This window comes from Zootoca vivipara, chromosome 16 (genome assembly GCF_965207765.1).
Source record: "Zootoca vivipara chromosome 16, rZooViv2.hap1.1, whole genome shotgun sequence".
Classification (NCBI taxonomy): Eukaryota; Metazoa; Chordata; class Lepidosauria; order Squamata; family Lacertidae; genus Zootoca; species Zootoca vivipara.
The window spans coordinates 18,829,337-18,849,529 of NC_142599.1; the positions used below are offsets into that span (position 1 = coordinate 18,829,337).

Genomic DNA, 20,193 nt, shown 5'->3' on the forward strand with positions numbered 1-20,193 from the left:
TGCTCCGTGTCCGCTTCTCTGGAGCAGCAGAAAACAACCTTTCTCCTTCCTCTATATGACAACCTTTTATATATTTGAACATGGCTATCATATCACCCCTTAACCTTCTCTTCTCCAGGCTAAACATACCCAGCTCCCTAAGCCGTTCCTCATAAGGCATCGTTTCCAGGCCTTTGACCATTTTGGTTGCCCTCTTCTGGACACGTTCCAGCTTGTCAGTATCCTTCTTGAACTGTGGTGCCCAGAACTGGACACAGTACTCCAGGTGAGGTCTGACCAGAGCAGAATACAGTGGCACTATTACTTCCCTTGATCTAGAGATGCTATACTCCTATTGATGCTTTTTAAGCTGCTGGTACTGACCTTTGGGCTCTCACTGCGCCTCAACCTAACCTGGCACACAGGGCTGTTGTAGGGATTAGAGGAGGAGGAGGAGAAATACATTCGTGTGTGCTACCTTGAGCTCCTTGGAGGGAAAAGTGGGATATAAATGTAATAAATAAAATTGTATTGTCCCCATCCTCTTCTTACATCAGTGATAGGCAACCTTTTGAGCTTGGTGTGTCAAAATTCGCCAAAAAACCGAGCATAACCTGGGTGGTGTGTCACTTCGAGAAAAAAACCATAATTTCGTGATATTTATAGTTTAAATAACAAAAATGTATAATTGTAATATATAACTGTATTTAATAAACCAGAAACTAATTATTTAACCAAACCCAAAAACCTACAAAGTGCCCAGAGTTGCTGAGCTTTTTGGGGGGCGCTGCTAACCAAAGTTTTGGAGGTTTTTTTGGGGGGTGCAAAAGTTGCTTTGCTTTTGGGGGGGTTGCCCCAAAGCTGCTGCGCTTTTTTTGGGGGGGGGGGAAGAGAACAGAAATAAATGACGAATAATACCTTCGCTGGAACTAACACGCAACACCGATATAGTCTGCCAAAGCATCAAAAAACCCAGCACTGAACGGGTTAAAAAACGAATACTGTTACACCCAATCATTGTCTGCCAAAGCGCCAGAAAAAAACAGCACAGAAAGGGTTAAAAAACCAATCTCTGGCTACCAGCAACAACAACAACAACAAAAAAGGAACCGGGTTTTAACAGCAGAGACAAGTTGTACTGGAGACAAGCTCTAGCAGAGACAAGCTGTAGGAGGAGCGGAAGAACAAAAGGGGGGGGGGACCAACAACAACAGCGCGAATGGGCCGATGGGGCGCGTGCCAGCAGTGAGGGCTCTGCGTGTCATGTCTGACACGTGTGTCATAGGTTCGCCATCACTGTCTTACATGATGAATTCTACAAAGGCCAAAATAAGGCTAAGGAGGAGGAAGAAACTGACAGCCACCATCACCTCCTGGAGTGGTTGTAAGCAGGAAGACAGGTAAGTGAGGGCTGACAGAGAAAAATAATAATAATAATAATAATAATAATAATAATAATAATAGTAGTAATAATAATAATAATTTATACCCCGCCCATCTGGCTGGGTTTCCCCAGCCACTCTGGGCGGCTCACAGCACGTTAAAAATTGTAAAACATCAGACATTAAGAACTTCCTGATATACAGGGTAGTCTTCAGGTGTCTTCTAAAATCAGGTGGTTGTTTATTTCCTTGACACCTGGCAGGAGGGTGCTCCACAGGGCAGGCACCACTACTGAGAAGGCCCTCTGCCTGGTTCCCAGCAACCTCACTTCTCGCAGTGAGGGAACTGCCAGAAGGCCTTCGGAGGTGGACCCCAGTGTCTGGGCTGAACGATGGGGGTGGAGACACTCCTTCAGGTATACTGGGCCGAGGCTGTGCCACATTTGCACCAGCTGTTGCTGCTGAGTACACAGGCCCAAGATCACAAGGTGTGTTGGTTACTGAAGGTTGGAGAGGGGTGGTGGTGTCAATTCAGCACGCTTGCCGTCTGTGGTAAAGAAAATGTGCAAATAAAGGACACCCCCAGCTAGGTGGAGAGAGGACCTTGCCCTTTCTGATTATTGACCAGACAGGAGAGATTAAGGGTACGGCCCGGGGCAGTGGGCATGAGCTGGCTTTCTCTGGAAAGGAAACAAGGCAACGACACCTCCCTATTAGCACCCAGAGTCACAGAATTGTAGAGTTGGAAGGAACCACGAGGATCATCTAGTTCAACCCCTGGCGATGCGGGAATCCTTTGCCCAATGTGGGGCTCAAACCCACAACCCTGAGATTAAGAGACTCATGCTCTACTGACTCAGCTATGCCAGCTTTCTGTTGTAAGAATATAAGAGCCCTCATGGATTAGGCCAATGGCCCATCTAGTCCAGCATCCTGTTCTCATGGTGGTTGACCAGATGCCTTTGGGGAAACCTGCAAGCGGGACCCCCAAGTACAACAACCCTCCCCCCTCCTGTAGCTTCCAGCAACTGGTATTCAGAAGCATTACTGCCTCTGACTATGGAGGCAGAGCATAGCCATCTTGGGTGGTAGCACCCATTGATAGCCTTCCCCTCCATGAATTTGTCGAACCCACTTTTGGCCAAGTTAGTGGCCATCCCTGCCTCCTGTGGGAGTGAGTTCCGCAGTTCTCGCTCCCCTGAATCTTCCCACATTCAGCTTCCTTGGATGCTCTTGTGTTCCAGTGTTACGAGAGGGAGGAAAGCATTCCTCTGTCCACTTCCTCCATACCGTGCCTCATTTTGTAAGCTACTATCATGTCTCCACTTACTCTTAGCAAGACCATATAACACCACCCCTGAAAGACCTACATTGGCTCCCAGTACATTTCCGAGCACAATCCAAAACGTTGGTGCTGTCCTTGAAAGCCCTAAACGGCCTTAGCCTACTATACCTGAAGGAGCGTCTCCACCCCCATCATTCTGCCTGGATACTGAGGTCCAGCTCTGAGGGCCTTCTGGCGGTTCCCTCACTGCGAGAAGTGAGGTTACAGGGAACCAGGCAGAGGGCCTTCTCGGTAGTGGCGCCCGCCCTGTGGAACGCCCCCCCATCAGATGTCAAGGAAATAAACAACTATCTGATTTTAGAAGACATCTGAAGGCAGCCCTGTCCAGGGAAGTTTTTAAATGTTTGATGTTTTATCGGCTTTTTAATATTGTTGGGAGCCATCCAGAGTGGTTGGGGAAACCCAGTGGTTGGGGCGGGGTATAAATTATCATTATTATTATTACGCAACTTTTCTCCAAACTAAAAAATCCTAAACGCTGCAACCTTTCCTCAGAGGAGTCTCTCCATTCCCTTGACCGTTTAGGTTGCCCCTGTCTGAACCTTTTCCAACTCTCCCCCCGGAGGGTTTGTGCTTTTTTTTTGTTCGTATATTTTGTAATTTTGCATTGCATTTTTATGTCGTGAGATCTGCAGGTGAAATGTGGCCACACCATAAATTTGTACAACAGCATTACGATGATGGCAGCATTTATTCTTTAGCACAGAGACGGGCTTCTTTGCCTGTGTGAGAAATCCAGAAGAGCATGATGGGCGGGTGGTGGTGGCGGCGGCAGAGTTCATGTTGGCAGATGAGCGAGCCCCCCCGGCAATGTGTGTGACATTCTTGGGCCCTGTGAGTGTGTTGCCTGAGGAACGATGGACTTCCCCTGTTAGGGCAAAATTCTGGGTGCGAGAATGCTCAGCCACCCAGCTCATCAGGCAAGGGCCTGTGGTCGTTGCGGAGTATAAAAGGAAGGAGTCCAGCCACGATCCGGAGCAAACAGCAAGGTTTATTACTGCGCAGCAGGTTCAATGCCAGACTGAACACCGTGAACAGGGCTGCAAGAACTTTTAAAAGTTCCCACCACCATCCCATAATGCACATCGAAAGCATCATACATACATCACTTGTGACAGGGTAAAAGGTTAGAAAAGGGGAAGGTGCAAGGGGCATTAGCATGGAGGTAAACAGGATTAACATAAGGTAACAATGCACTATGTCCCAGGACATTGATAAGCAAGTACCAGTAAGTATCTGGGAGGGATCCTTGAGTACCTGGCGGGGGAAAACAATGGGTCCAGGTGTGTGTATTGCCTCTGGCTTCGGAGGGTTGGGAATGGCAGGAGATGGTACCTGAATGTATTATGGATATACAGAGGAGCACCACCCTGGCTATGTGACCTCTTCGCTTAAAGGATTATGGCTGTTCCCTGCATCCCTGAGAGCCCTTGGCCAGAGTAGCAAAAGGGGGTTTCATTTAGAAATACAGATACACGGTATTCATTCATAAAGAAATATGGTTACATAGAGTCTCAGGCAACAGAGAAAGGGTAGGAAAAGGAGCCTTTATTACACAGGGCTTGATCTTGAGGGGTTCGTGTTGGTGCGATACTAGAGTGGTGTTGTAGGATCAGACGGGGTCCCCTTGAGGGCATTTGTGCCAATCTTGATTCCCAAATGAAGCCTCATTTGGGTGCCCGCCCCTATAAAATTTCCTAACATCCCCTAACCTAAATCAGCTTTTAATGAGCAGTGAAAGGCCACGTGTTGCTCAGCTCTTACGGTGCTTCAAAGATGTTGTGTTGCTACACAAAGGCCTGGACAACTTGGGTTCAGGATACCTTAAGGACCGCCTGAGACCTCATGTCTCAGGTCCATCACTGAGATCCTCTGGAGAAGCATGGTTACAGTAGTTGCCCCCCCCCCATGTTAAGAGATGCTCAGCAGGCCTCATCCAGGAATGAGGCACACAGCGGTGCCAGTCCCATGCTGTGGAAGACTCTTTGAGCAGAGATGCTTCAGGTAGAGTTGCCGCCTTTGGTTGAGCAAAATACGGGACAGGTCAAGCAAAATAGAAGGGGTGGACATTGGGGGCCTTTAAATTACTTTACCTGGTGTGGAAATGACTTCAAAGCAATCCATTATTACAATGATCAAATGGAAGCTATCAGCAACCGCAAACATTCCAACAATATTAAAAAGGAAATCCTCCCCACCTGCTGAATATCTGCCTGCCAGGAAGATGATAAATGCAGAAACCCAACCAAAAAAGAAAAGAAAGAAGTTTTCTTGAAGAAAGAAAGAAAGAAAGAGAGAAAGAAGGAAGGAAGGAAGGAAGGAAGGAAGGAAGGAAGGAAGGAAGGAAGGAAGGAAGGAAGGAAGAAAGAAAGAAAGAAAGAAAGAAAGAAAGAAAGAAAGAAAGAAAGAAAGAAAGAAAGAAGTTTTCTTGAAGGAGCGTCTCCACCCCCATCGTTCTGACCGGACACTGAGGTCCAGTACTGAGGGCCTTCTGGTGGTTCCCTTGTTGCAAGAAGCCAAGTTGCAGGGAACCAGACAGAGGGCCTTCTCAGTGGTGGCGCCTGCCCTGTGGAACGCCCTCCCATCAGATGTCAAAGAGAAAAACAGCTACCAGATTTTTTAGAAGACATCTGAAGGCAGCCCTGTTTAGGGAGGCTTTTAATGTTTAATAGATTATTTTATTTCATTTTTCTGTTGGAAGCCGCCCAGAGTGGCTGGGGAAACCCAGCAAGATGGGCGGGGTATTATTATTATTATTATTATTATTATTATTATTATATATTATTCCGACAGGCCTCTCTGCATTTAAAAACCTCCTTGAACAGCCAGTCATTTTAATGATTGTTCTGTACTGCTCTTAATGATTTTATTTTATTTTAATGTTCTCCTGCCACCCTGCTGTTTTTTGAAAGGGTGATCTATAAATACTTTTATTAGAAATAAATAGGAGCAGAGGAGGCTGCCGGACACCGAGTCTGGCCATTGGTCCACCTAGCTCAGCACTGCCAGCAATCATTGGCAGAGGCTCTCCAGGGTTTCAAGCAAGAGCCTCTCAGACCTACATGGGATTGAACCTGGGACCTTCTGCATGCCAAACATATGTTCTACCACTGAGCTATGATCCTTAAAGTAAGATTCTAGTCCTCGGGATTCAGAATATGGGCTGATTCAGCAGAAACATAGGAAGCTTCAATATAATGACTCAGATCCTTGGTCCACCTACCTCTGTATTGTTTGCCTGTATTGTGGTTTGTTTGGTTTTTTTTTGTCTCTCCCCCCCCCCCCAACTGCACCTAGAGATGCTGGGAATTAAAACCAGGCCCTTCTACACACAGAGCAGATGTTCTACCATTAAGCTAGGACCCTTCCCTTAAAAATAAAGGAAGACTTTAGTCCTCAGGATTTGGAAAATGGGACTGATTTCGGCAGGATGCTTGAGTCTTTCCCAGACCTCCCAGGAGGCTCCGGGGATTGAACCTGTGACCTTCTGCATGCAAAACAGATGCTCAAACCACCGGAGCTACAGGCATCCCCTCCAAGAAGAATGCAGGGCACCCTTTACACATGTCAACCAGGCCGTTGGCAGCGAAATAAAAGGTTGCTGTCTCTTTAACACCCAGCGGAGTGGCTTTCGAGGCCTATTTGGGTCTTTTCCAAATTCCAAGCAGAAAATAAAAGAGGATGTATGTTTCTCTTATCCCCGCCACCCCCACCCCGCTTAGCAACCCTTGTTTCTCTTTCTTCCGTCTGTGTGTTTCTCAGAGGGCGAGGGGGAAAAAACCCAGGGAGTTCCCATAGCAATTGGGAAGCACAAGACTCCCCACCCCACCCCCTTCCCGATTCAAAGAGGAACAGAGAACCCAGAACAGAGCCCTGCAGACTTGCGCCATTGAACCAGGCCTCAGCTCGGAGCACACTTAAATCAGGATTCCTCATTTCTGGGGGCCTCCAGCACAGCTGGGAGGTGATAGGAGCCTGTCTCTGAAGCATTTGGAGGGCACCAGGTTGGCAAGGCTGATTTAAGCCATAAAAGCAGAAATTTCACGGGAGCTGCTGCAATCCTCTCATTCAAACCAGGAGTTGCCTGCATCAATGAAGTTGATTTATCAGTTGCATTTTTGCACTCAAGGATAGCCTTGCTGGATCAGGCCAATGGCCTATCTAGTCCAGTGTCCTGTCCTGGTCTCACAGTGGTCCGACAGATGCCTGTGGGAATACCTGCAAGCGGGACCAGAGCACAAGAGCTCTCTCCCCCCTCCTGCGGTTCCAGCTCAGAAGGGTTACTGACTCTGACTGTGGAGAAAGAGCACTGCCGTTTCCTGGATACCAGCCATCGATAGCCTTCCTGCCCATCAATATGCCTAATCCTCTTTTCAAAGCCATCTAAGTTGGTGGCTTCAAAGTGACTTATCACAGTAAAACAAAACAAGGAAAAGCATAAAGATCAGGTAAGAACTCCAATGCCCGACTGTATTTAAAAGAAATGATGATAATGGCATAACCACTGGGCATGTGCAGAGTGCTCTTCCCTCATCCTCTCCCCCTTCGTGGATCTTCTGTTCTAGAAATTCAAAGTGCAATGTTGGGAAAGCAGGCTCTATTCCCCCATCCCCAAGGCAATTTACAGCACCCTCCCCGACCGCAGTGCCAAACCAGGATATCATCCCTTCAACTCTCAGCAAGGGCTTCTGAGCTTGCACAGAGTACTTTTCCTCCCTATGGGCAGAGCCAGCCTGCTCCTACATATCTGAGCTCTATGGTTAGAGACCCACCATTTCCCAATAGGCTTGGGCCCCAGTTTCTCTTACTATAGAATTTGGGGCTGGGGGTGGAGGAAATCATAATTATTCCCCTTTGCTCCCCCCCCCAAAAACCCAAGAGCATAAGAGAGGGACTCCCAAGAAGGTGAAGCGGGACTTCACCCCAGGCTATCCCGGAAGCCCTCAAGGCAGCGACGCTTCCACCTCCTGGAAAGAGCAGGAAGGGACAGCGCTCTTGTGCCCCGTCCTGCTTTGAGGGTTTCTCATTGAGGCATCTGCTTGGCCACTCTAGATGGGCCCTTGTGGCCTTGATCCAGTAGCCGGGTCCTTCTTAGGAAAGAGCGAGCGCCTCCTAAGCATGTGCAGAGCGCCTCTCTCTGCCCCCGCCACGCGGAGCTCAGCCTGCGCGTGGGCAGGCCCTTTGCGTCACGCACGCTTGGAAATCCCGGGCACCTCTCCTCTCCTCTCTCTCTCTCCCTGGAGAAATGAAGCAGTGACCCGACGAGGAGCAGCAGTAGCGAATGATGGGCGTGTTTCGTCCCTGATCCGGATGAGATCAAGGCGCCGGCAACGGGAAGGAGGCGGTGGAGAAGCAGGAGCAGGCCAGCCGGGGCTGCTCCAGACCCCCGCCCCGCTCTCCCCGCTCGCCGCTGGAGGGGTCATGGAGGCACTGAGCCCCGGAGGCGGGTAGCCAGCCAGGGCGCACCTACCCAACCTCGCCGCGCCCAGGCGCGTTCCTCTCTCCAGCTTCCTCCCGGCCGGGCCAGCGGCTCCACCTCTTCCTTTGCCTCTTTGAGCCGCTTAATTCCCAACAAGCGATTAGCAGGCTCGGATCGGATCCTGCGGCAGGCGGCGCTTCCACCTCCTCCTCCCGGCTTTGCCTGCTGCTGCGCGGCTCTTTTCCCTCCACCGACGGCGCGCTGCGCCTTGGAGAGGTTCCTGCTTCCTTGAGGGGGGCCGGCGCCGGCCAAAGGGAGACGACGACCCCCACCCCCACCCCCACCAAGCCTCGATTGCTTGTCCCTCCCCACTGGAGACAGGTCGCCGAGGCTGCTGCTGCTGCTGCTTCCCTCTCTTCTCTTCGCCCCCCCGAGGGGTCTTTGAATTCTCTCCGTGCGCCCTTGGCTCTTCTTTGGCCCGCGCGCGCAAAAACGGAGGGGGAAAGTTACCGGCGAGGGAAAGGCGCACGTGGGAAAGGGAAATGAGAGAGAGAACCCGGGTGCGATGACGCGTGGCTGGTGTTTGAAGGACGGGGAGGGGTGAACGACGTCCTTCCTTCTCTCTCCCTCCCCGGGGGGGGGAGTCCACGTTGGGTTTGTGTATCCGCGCGGGGAGTGTCTTCCCCATCCCGCCCAGATCCGGGGAGAGAAGCGAGACTCCGGTTCGTCATGGTTATCCGGGTGAGTTTATATGATAGGATATGGTTTCTTTGCGGGGTTGGGGGGGGGGCGGCTAGCTGTTGGACGCGCGGACGGCATCTGCACGGGTTAGGATGGCTGGGCCTGGTTCAGACGTGCGGGCCGCGCGGTGGAAGGCTGCCGCATCAAGTGATGACTTGCATGTGTGAACAGGATGGGGGTGGGGCGGCGGTCACCCTCGCCGGTCAGACTTTCTTCTCTCTCCGCCTCAAACGCGGCGGGCTTTTTTCCTCGGGGGCTCGGCACATTCGATTGCCCTGCGCTGAGCCGTCGTGATCCGTGTGGAAGCCTCCGAACCCGTGAACAGGTTCCTCTGGAAAGCGTCGCGTGGGTGGGAGGGGTGTAGAAGTTTGCCTGGGTTGGTGTCCCATTCACGTGCTCAAGCCCTCCATGGATGCTCGACTGATAAGCTTGCACGTGTGAACCCCCAGAAGCATGACATGGGGGATTGAGGAGATGGGTATTCATGGTTTGTCTGTGGTGGCTCATCCAGTACTTGATGAATGAAATATGAAATTGTGTGTCTCAGCCCAAATTGCTAAGCTGTGTGTGTGTGTGTGTGATCACACACACAATCACAATCTTCCTCCCACCCCAACTGTATCTAATTTGTTCTAGCCTTATCAGGAGCCCTCGAATCGCAGAGTGGTATTGTCTTTCCTTCTCATATGACAGGTTTGAGAACTTAATACTGAGTCATTGTGTCTCTCAGGTGCTGCAGGGTCATCGCACCTGCCCACCTACTCAATTCAGTCGTGATAGGGGCAGGAGACGGATAGCTCAGTGGTTAGACCATCTATCTGCCTTGCAGCCAGAAGGTCCCCAGTTTAATTCCCAATGGCATCTCCCGGTAGGGCTGGGAGAGGATCGATACCAGAAACCCAAGAGAACTGCTGTCGGTCAGTGTAGATAATACTGAGCTATGTGGACCAGTGGCCTGACTGGCAGCTTCCTATTTAATTCAGCTCCGCTTTTAGAATCATGAGGACTAGCATCTTAATAATAAGGACTAGCGTTTATCTTGTTTTGAGGGGGTACAGACAATACTGAACTGGATGGACCAGCTGTCTGACTTTGTACAAGGCAGCTTTTAATGTTCTAACCAGTTTCATTCAAAAGGAGTTAGAATGTGGCTATGATTTTTAGGGTGAAAGTGTCCTATCTCCCCAGTTTATCTTATCTGTGCTTCTCCTCCTCTTAAGTTCCAAGCTGCAGCAGGGAGAGAAATGGTTGCGGTAAATGAAACAGACCTGTTTTGATCTCGGTCTGACTTCTGCTTTTATAATTGGATAAGCCCCAGGTTTCAACATATAGGTTTGTTTCCCCACCTGACTGTCTGAGAGGGCTGTAAAGGTAATCACAGTTACTGTAGAGACACAGTGATGTCTATTACGCCGGTGTGATGTAATGGTTAGAGCAGGCATCCCCAAACTGCGGCCCTCCAGATGTTTTGGCCTACAACTCCCATGATCCCTAGCTAACAGGACAAGTGGTCAGGGATGATGGGAATTGTAGTCCAAAACATCTGGAGGGCCGAAGTTTGGGGATGCCTGGGTTAGAGTGTCTGGCTAGGACCCTGAAAGACCAGGGTTTGAATCCCCACTCAGGCATGAAGCTCACTGGGTGACCTTGGACCAGTCACAGCATCTCTTAGCCTAACCTACCTCACAGAGTTGTTGTAAGAATGAATCGGGGAGGAGGGAAACCATGTACACCACCTTGAGATCCTTGTAAGATAATGGTAATAAATAATGATACCAAGTCAGTCCTTTGGTCCATCTAGCTCAGTGTTGTCTACAATGACAGGCAGCGGCTGTCCAGGGTTTCAGGCAGAAGGCATTCCCAAACCCCACCTGGAGATGTTGGAGAATGAACATGGGATCTTCCCCACGCAAGGCAGTTGCTCTACCCCAGTCCTTGTCTTCCTTACTTTCAGAGCCAATGTCTGGGTTCCCTTTTAGCTACATCACTGATGGATACCAAATTTACCCGAGTCTTAACACACCATCAAACCTTAACGCGCACATCGATTTTCAGAACCTTGAAACCAAAAGAAGTATTGGCTGGCGAATGTAAACGTGCCATCGAATCTAATGTGCAACGTGCAACTTAATTTTCACTCCCCCAAAAGATGAGCATTAAATTCGAGTAAATACGGTAATAAATCTAACACGTAGAATCTGTGCCACGGGATGTGGTCGTGGCCAGTAGCACAGGGAGCTCGTGAAAGGGGATTGGACAGATTGATAGCGGGCAAGTCTATTGATCGGTTTCAGCTATTGCAGCTAAGACTTTCAACCCCAGTGAACTATTTAGCTGCATGGCAGGTTAGGGGCTTTGTTGCAGGGAAGATCTGGGCTCCCAGAGGCATCCGGCTAGCCGCTGTCGGAAGCAGGAGGCTGGGCCAGGTGGACCTTGAGCTATTCCAGCAGCTACTTATTGCAGCCTTATTTCCATTGTAAGTTTGGCCCCACCTGCACTCTGTACATCTCAGGCAGTATCATACAACTTTAAATAGTCATGGCTTCACCCAAAGAATGCTGGGAATCCTTCCCATGGAACTCTGGGAATTGTAGCTCTGAGAGCGGGTCTCTCCTGACTCAGCACCCTAAAGGAGCTACACTTCCTAGGATACTTTGGGGGAGCGGAAGCTGTGACTGTTTAAAGCGATATGACATTGCTTTAAATGTTATATCGCAGGTGGGGCCTTTGTTCTTCTCCTCAAAGACCTCATTGGCTTATCCCCATTTTATCCTCTCAATGATTGGTTGAGAAAGAGGCCATGGAGTTCAGGTGGTGATCCCTGTGTGCTGTTGAATCTGATTCACTAGCCAGGGTATAAATAATAACATGATTGATTGATTGATTGCATTTTTATCCCCCTTTCTCTTTAAGGAGCTCAAGGTGGTGCACAAACTCCTCCCCATTTCTTCCTCACAACAACCCTGCAGTGTAGGTTAGCCTGAGAGGTGGTGACTGGCTCAAGGTCACCCCTGCTGACCTTCACGTGGCCAAGTGGGGATTTGAACCTGGGTCTCCCAGGTCCCCTGAGCCCAGTGCTCTAACCACTGCGCCACACTTGCTCTCAATGCCAAAATAGTGCCTTTCATTCTTCATTGCGAGCTCCCCAGCAGCGGAGCACCCTTTCAACTGGCACCCTGCAGAATCTGTCAGACTACACCTCCCATCAGCTGGCTGGCTGGCTGGGACTGATGGGAGTTGTAGTCCAACCATATCTGGAAGCCAGCAGGTTGACAACAGCTGCATGGCTGCCTTTCCAAGTTGAAGGCATCCCAGCTGCATCCCGTGGAAGGAAACCACTGATGAACGAGTTGGGACTGGGTGTAACTTGGGGATAGATAGTAGAATCATAGAATTGGAGAGTTTGAAGGGTCATCTATGCCAACCCTCTGCAATGCAGGTATCAAAGCTAAATCACCTGGCTTTCGACCACTTGCAACCAAGTGAGGATACCTGGGAGCCAGGATGTCATCTGACATCTTCCCCATCTGGGGATCATTGGATCTGGACTGTTTTCACACACTAATACCCCATCCTGTAGAATTCTATCAGTTTATCTGTTCGGTCAGAATGAATTTCTGCCATCAAATTGCTTTTTCCGAGCAGCCTGAGCAGGAACATTCACCATTAAGAAAAAGAGGCCGGGATAGGCCAGTACTGTATATATATGTGGACCGTCCCTGGATCAAGTGACTTTTCTTCTTTAAGAACCAGTGTGGTGTAGTGGTTAAGAGTGGTAGACTCGTAATCTGGTGAACCGGGTTCGCGTCTCCGCTCCTCCACATGCAGCTGCTGGGTGACCTTGGGCTAGTCACACTTCTTTGAAGTCTCTCAGCCCCACTCACCTCACGCAGTGTTTGTTGTGGGGGAGGAAAGGAAAGGAGATTGTTAGCCGCTTTGAGACTCCTTCGGGTAGTGATAAAGCGGGATATCAAATCCAAACTCTTCTAAGTTCTCAAAGCTCTTAACCTACCTAGCTGAAAGGCTGTTATCTGAACTAGCCAGATGTTTAATGGAGAATCAATCACAGCCAGTCCTTTAGAGCTGAGCCACAGACTTGCCCCCAAAATGGCAACTAGACACCCCTCTTTGGCAATTTCAAGCACACCTGCCTACGGTAGCCTCCCTCTGCCAACGGCCTGGGAGCTGTTTGTGGAAGGGCACTTTGCCTATGCTCTGATGCACCCATGCTTTTGCTCTCACCGATCCCTGAGCTGCTGTGAACGGCAGCAAACTAAACCCTTGGGCTGCTTCTCAGACTGAAGCCCACTTAATGGGTGGGTCAGGTTCTGTACTGTGACTCCCCCCCCCCCAGGATTAGGCCACTGTGAATAATAATAAGAGAGAGAGGGGAGGTGAGTACAAAGAGATTCCCTGTCCCTCCCTGAAGTTCACAGGCTCTGAATGGGAACTTTGCCCCTGAGTACGTGGGATGAGTCATCCTTACCAGCAGAGGGACATGAGCCAGGAAGAAGTTTGTTTAGGCACCTGAAAAGCACTGAGCGAGGAGGTGGCTCAGTGCCTGGTTGGTTGGTTGGTTGGCACCTGAACCAGCAAATTCCCCCCTCCAGGGCCTCCATGGAAACCCTCCTGACCCCCCCCCCAACTTCTATTTGTGCAGACTGGACCACCACCACCACCACAACTCAGTTGAGAGGTTCTCAACCGGATTGCAGACTTGAAGCTCTGCAGTGGCTCCCCATTTGTGGAGGTTCATGTGGTGCCAACAGTTTTAGGCGCCTGCTGAAAACGGTTCCTCTTTAACCAGCCCTTGGGCTGATGGGCATCCGATACCCTTTGAAATGTGTTGTTTGGAGGGGGAATAGTTGGTTTGTTTTTTGCCCTTATTTTTATTTTGTTTTTCAAATGTATTGTAATTTTATGTTGTGAACCGCCCAGAGATCTTACGGACGAAGGGCGGTGTACGGATTTAATAACAATAATTTTAAAAAGCCGGGCCACCAATTTGGGCGGCTTTAAAGGATTAGGTTAATCTGTGTAGGATAAGGCTACTCTGTGTGTGTGTGTGTGTGTGTGTGTGTTGAGTTTTCCAGTGTGCCTCCGAATGGCAGTTGCTGGAAATCGCAGGTGGGGAGAGGGCTGTTATGCTCAGATCCTGCTTGTCGACTTCCCAGAAGAGGTATCTGGCTGGCCAGTATGAGGTCAGGATGCTGGACTAGATGGGCCACTGACCTGATCCAGCAGGACTGTTCTGATGTCCCTGTGCAGAGTTAGAAATTCCCCAGGTGCGTTTTGCTACTGGCGCAGGTCCAATTGCAACTACGCTGAGATTTCTCTGCCTTAGTCCATCATTAATACCACTCCCATTTCCGCTCTGTGAGTTTCTCCTTCTTGCCGGTCCAAAGTGAATTGCTGTATGAGCAAGCTACCGTCAAGCAATGCAGTTGAGATCATAGAATTGTAGTGTTGGAAGGGATCCCTGAGGGTCATTTAGTCCAACCCCCAGTCCGTTGTGGCAACTGCAACCTAGGTTTAAGGAGCCATTTGGCACCTAGCTTATATATCTGAGTTTCTAACACTGTTCCTATGCTATGTTCTAGCTCCACTGTCAGAGACGATATCAGTGGCTGGGAATAATCAGTGATTTTTTTTTCTTTAACAAATGTTTAGAGGTGCTCTCATTTTCCTACTCATATTGAAATACTGCCCCTCAATGAGGCCAAACTAAGATTCTCAAAATGTTTAGGGGTATGCATACCCCTGCACTCCCCCCCCGAAAAAAGCACTTGAAATAATGAGAATAAGAATGATAATGATAATTTATTATTTATAGCCTGCCCATCTGGCTGGGTTTCCCCAGCCACTCTGAGCGGCTCCCAATAATATATTAAAAACACAATAAAACATCAAAGAGTAAAATCTTCCCTAAACAGGGCTGCCTTCAGATGTCCTCTAAAAGTCAGATAGTTGTTTATTTCCTTGACATCTGATAGGAGGGCGCCACCACTGGGAAGGCCCTCTACCTGGTTCCCTGTAACTTTGCTTCTCACAGTGAGGGAACCAGCAGAAGACCCTCAGAGCTGGACCTCAGTGTCCGGGCTGAACGATGGGGGTGGAGATGCTCCCAGGGGTATGCTGGGCTTTAAAGGTCAGCACCACCAACACTTTGAATTGGGCTCAGAAACCGCAAGCAGGGAGAGAATGGTGTCACACTCAGGTTTCCCAACAAGGAAAGATTCCAGTTAGGTCAGCGATTTGCAACACTTGTTCTTGCCTTGCAGCGGGTTCAACCCCAGGCGCCCTTCTCGCTCTGCAATTCTGTGAATGTAAAGTGGGTGATTTAAGGCCCTGCCCCTGCTGTCAAGGGTCAGTTTCTCTCTGTGTGTGTTGTAAATTGTGGTATCTTCTGATCTTCTCCCCTGCCAGTGATGAGCTGTGGGAATATGCAAGATGGCTGACCAGAGTAACATCCAATCGGCGGCTTCCAAGAGCATCCGCCCCTTCCGCTCCAGCGAGGAGTATCTCTACGCCATGAAGGAGGACCTGGCCGAGTGGCTCAACACCCTCTACGACCTCGACGTCCAAGTGGAGAACTTCATGGATGTCCTGGAGACCGGCTACGACCTCTGCCAGCACGCCAACAACGTCAACCGCATTGCGCTGGAGTTCCAGCAGCTGCACCCGGAGGCGGCGGCTCTCATGAGGATCCCGCAGAAGGAGGTGGTCTTCCAGGCCAAGAACGTCACGCCGGGCTCCTTCATCGCCAGGGACAACATCTCCAACTTCATCCAGTGGTGCCGCCAGGAGCTGGGCATCCAGGATGTCGTGATGTTTGAGACCAACGACCTGGTGCTGAAGAAGAACGAGAAGAACTTCGTCCTTTGCCTCCTGGAGGTGGCCAGGAAGGGCTCCAAGTTCGGGATGCTGGCTCCCATGCTCATCCAAATGGAGGAGGAGATCGAGGAGGAGATGAGGGACCAGGTGGCCTATGGCGAGCTGGAGACGGAGGAGGCGAGCGAAGTCCTGGGGCCAAAGTCTCCTGTTTACCCCAGCAGAGGCCAGAGGATAACTTTGTGTGACCTCAAGAACCTGGATGAGCTGGTGAGTCTCTTCTGTCCTGCTGGCATCCTCTTTATTTATTTAAAATGTGTCTCCTTTTACACACGGAACCTTTCTCCTGGCTGTAATTCTGGAGGGCTGGCTAGCAATTGCGTCAGCATATTTATTGAGTCATGTAAATGTTTGTTTATCCTGTTATTTTAAAATATTTCTATCCCAGCGGGTAACAAACAGCCACAACACAGATATAACCCTCTTCTGGAGGGGGGGAGATCCAAGTTAATCAATGAACAGGATCCAACCTGGTTAAGAAATTTCCAGCATTACAGAAGTAACAGAACTGAGCCAGCATAGCATTCGAAATTCCCCAGGCAATTTTTGCTATTGGCATAGGTCCAGTTGCGACTATGTTGAGATTTCTGGGTACCAATGCTGGCAACCTCTGCCTTAGTCCATCGTTTATGCCATGTTCATTTCCATTGTGTGTGTTTCTTCTTCCTGCATACTAGGACGGGTGACTTGTTGTAAGAGCAAGCTACAGCAAGCAATGTAGTTGAGATCATAGATCTGTTGCACTGGAAAGTCAAAAGACATTCCGTTGTGGCAACTATAACTGAGAGTTAATATGCCATTTGGCACCTAGCTTATGCACCTGGCTTTTCTAACACTGAGCCAGAAGTTTCCTCCTCCAACTTGGTGCCCTCCATATGTTTTGCACCATCAGCTTCCATCACCAACCACCACTAATCATGCTATCTGGGGCTGATGGGAGCTATCTCTAAAACATCTGGAGGGCACCAGGTTGGGGAAAACTGCTCCGTCCACTGGGTTTCAGGATTGTGTAGGTTTCAGTCTAAATTCTGTGCTAGGTAGAACAGAATTCTGCAACCTGGGTACATAACGCATTTGCATGGCATAGTTTTGCAGAATTTAATTCTGCTTTGATAGTCACGGGGAAGGGCAAAGGCACAGAAGCTACTACATTTCATGACCAGGATCAATCTCATTCTGCAGCTCCTTTAGTTACTGCATCTTTGGCAGGCGTCTGCTTCCAAGCACATTTTTGCAGCCATGAGGTCTAGAATCTTGTTTGTTTGCTTTTAAAGGAAAGCTGAGCTTTTTCATTCAGCGGAATTCTGAGGCTGGCATCTTGCATCCTCTCTGTGTTCCGCAAAGTCGAAGCTCAGTGATTAGTGTGTTTGCTTTGCACACAGAAGGACTGAGGTTCATTCCCCAGAAGGACAAGGAATGTCCCCTGTCGGAAACCCAGGCAAGCTGCTGCCGGTCAGTGCAGACAATACTGAGCTAGATGGACCAATGGTTCAGTGGCAAAGCATCTGCTTTGCATAGAAGAAATCCTACAATCCCTGATGGCATCTCTAGGTAGGGCTGGGAGAGACTCCTTGCCCGAAACCCTGGAGAGCTGCTGCCAGTCAGTGTAGGCAGCCCTGAGCAGAATAGACAAATTGTCTGACTCATTATAAGGCAGCTTCCTATGTATGCACAGCCCTCGGTATTCTCAGTCTACATTTGAAGGGGGTGTCTGGGATGTTAGGGGAGGGCTAGTACCTCTGGTGGGGGGCACATCGTGCTCCTTCTGAGGTACTTTGTCCACAGCTCTCAGCCGCAACTCCTAGAAGCTGTCAGCATGCAGCAGCTGCCACACCCTATGAAAGGGGTTTGACTGGCCGGCTAAACCAAAATAAAAAAATTCCTTCCAGTAGCACCTTAAAGGTAAAGGTAAAGGGACCCCTGACCATTAGGTCCAGTCGCGGACGACTCTAGAGTTGTGGCTAAGGGAGCCGGTGTACACTTCCAGGTCATGTGGCCAGCATGACAAAGCCGCTTTTAGCGAGGCAGAGCAGCGCACGGAAACGCCGTTTACCTTCCCGCCAGAGTGGTACCTATTTATCTACTTGCACTTTGACTAATGCAGGCATCCCCAAACTTCGGCCCTCCAGATGTTTTGGACTACAATTCTCATCTTCCCCGACCACTGGTCCTGTTAGCTAGGGATCATGGGAGTTGTAGGCCAAAACATCTGGAGGGCCACAGTTTGGGGATGCCTGGACTAATGGAAAGAATTTTTTTATTATTTTGTTTCAACTACGGCAGACCAACACGGCTACCTACCTGTAACTGCGGCTAAACCGAGTGAGGGTAGCCATTGGGATTCAAACCCTCGGTGAGTTAGGGATTTCCAGACGACGCCAATACTGGTTCCAGTGGTCAAGAATGCAGTCTCTGCACATGCTGTAGAGAGAAGTGAGGTGCATCATCAACTTGGGAAGGGAGCCCATTTAGGAGAAGGAAAACTCTGGTCTTAAATCTCCCCTGCCTTGTGGGATATCTTTGGGAGAAGAAAAGGCTAAGCCTAAGGAGTAAACCCTGCACAAATCCAGAGTGGAGTCCCTAAGACGGTTGGAGGGTGCCTTGCATGCTTCCTTCCGGTAACTCTTGCTGCCAAGCTGGTGCCAAATGTCTTGCTCTGCTTTCCTTTGGACCACATCAGCGAGGCCAAGAGGGAGGGGGTCTTATCGTCTGGGCAGCCAAGGACCTCCATACACGCTGCCCAGGCTCGCGCCCCAGAGAGGTAACTTTGGTGCTGCTAAAGCAGGGGTTTGACTTCACCCCTGAAGGCACACTCCATTGTCTCTCTAGTTAGGAGGATGCCGACCTTTGAGGGAGAGCAAGAAATGGTCCGATAAACTGACAGCTGATCAGGCTGCAGATGTTTATGAAGTGAAGGCAGCGCAGGGAAGACAGCGCACGGCTGTTTGCTGTGTTTGGGGCTTAGCATCGCTGTCCGCTTTGAACTGAAATGCCCAATTGAGGATCAGCCAAGCTGCCCAGCTTGGCAAGCTTAGGCTTCGGGCTGTTGTGTGATTTAGATCTGCAGGCTATTTGCGGTTTGCTTCAGTGGATATGGGAAAATTCCTCTTGTTTAAAACCCTCCTTTTAAAAATATTTGGCAGCTGTCAATATGGGATTCTCCTTCGCATGCCGTTTCCCTAAACAGAACACTGTTTATTCATTTGCTTTCCGTCTCCCTTTGCACACAACTCATCTTCAGAGTTCCTTTATCAGATCTGCAGATTCCCCCCCCCCAACCATCTTTCCCGCCAACGGTCAGCATCGTAATCGAGTCGATGTGGTCTAGTGGTTAGAGTTGTCAGACAAGAGCTGTGGTGCTGGGAAATCCCTACTAAGGACCTGAAACTTTCAAGAAAAGCTAAGCTTCCCCCCCTCCCTCTCTTGGCACTAGGAATTCAACATTTTTACAGAATCACATAACTGTAAAGCCAGAAACGACCACAAGGAGTTTCATCTGGTCCATCCCTCTGCAATGCGGGGGATTTTTTTTATTTACTTTAAGAGAAATGGAATTTGTTTTATTTTATTTAATAATATTTATGCACTGTTTGGTTTTGGGAAAACTTCTAGGCAGTTTGCAGGAAATATTAAAAGTATCAATTAAAAACAATTTAAGATAAAATATTAGTATAAAGAGATTAAAAACATGTCAACGTTGATGTGCCTTGAATAGGCTTGCCTAAACGTTTTGAGTGGGCACCAAAAAAGTAATACTACAGTGAACATGCCTGCCTGATTTCAATAGGCAAGGAGTTCCAAAGTGCTGCCACATTAAAAGAACAATTTCCTACCTGTGTGGAACAGGTATTGCTTGGCACTTGGCACAGCACTAGTTCCGCAGATCGAAGAGGTTTAGTGGACATATATGTGGAAAGACGATCCCGCAAGAGACTCCTGCCTCTCTGTATTTTACTGTTTATTTACAAATACAGTCATACCTTAGAAGTCAAACGGAATCTGTTCCGGAAGTCCGTTCGACTTCCAAAACGTTCGGAAACCAAAGCTCGGCTTCTGACTGGCTGAGGAGCTTCCTGCACTCAATCGGAAGCCTCGGAAGCCCCGTCGGACGTTTGGCTTCCAAAAATAGTTTGCAAACCAGAACAGTCACTTCCGGGTTTGCATCGTTCAGGAGCCAAAACGTTCGGAAACCAAGCTGTTCAAAAACCAAGGTACAACTGCATAGTGTTTGAGTTCATCAATACAGTTGTCATAAAATTTCAAGTAAATACACGCATACACATGTGCACACACACATCTTGCAGATAATTTTAAAAATTCAACATTCCAAAAAGATTACAGTATATAAATATACTGAAAATTTTGAATAGATAGATCCACTGAAGCAAAACTATATGTAAGTACACAAACATTTTTTTTTCTTAAAGGAGATGCGG

General features: G+C 49.1%; 1 protein-coding gene across 2 annotated transcripts in view; it reads left to right on the forward strand.

Annotated features, from left to right (window-relative positions):
• Positions 1-7,017: 7,017 nt before the first annotated feature.
• The window catches only part of GAS2L1 (growth arrest specific 2 like 1), a 49,956-nt gene continuing 36,780 nt past the window's right edge, over positions 7,018-20,193 (forward strand). The window contains exons 1-2 of one of the 2 annotated variants that reach the window (XM_088659296.1): positions 7,018-7,154; positions 15,293-15,967. In XM_088659296.1, coding sequence (XP_088515422.1) covers positions 15,317-15,967 — 651 coding nt within the window. In that variant the 5' untranslated portion in view covers positions 7,018-7,154; positions 15,293-15,316. Of the gene's footprint in view, positions 7,155-7,980; positions 8,867-15,292; positions 15,968-20,193 lie in introns of those variants that run through there. The other variant, XM_035098874.3, reaches the window with a different exon arrangement.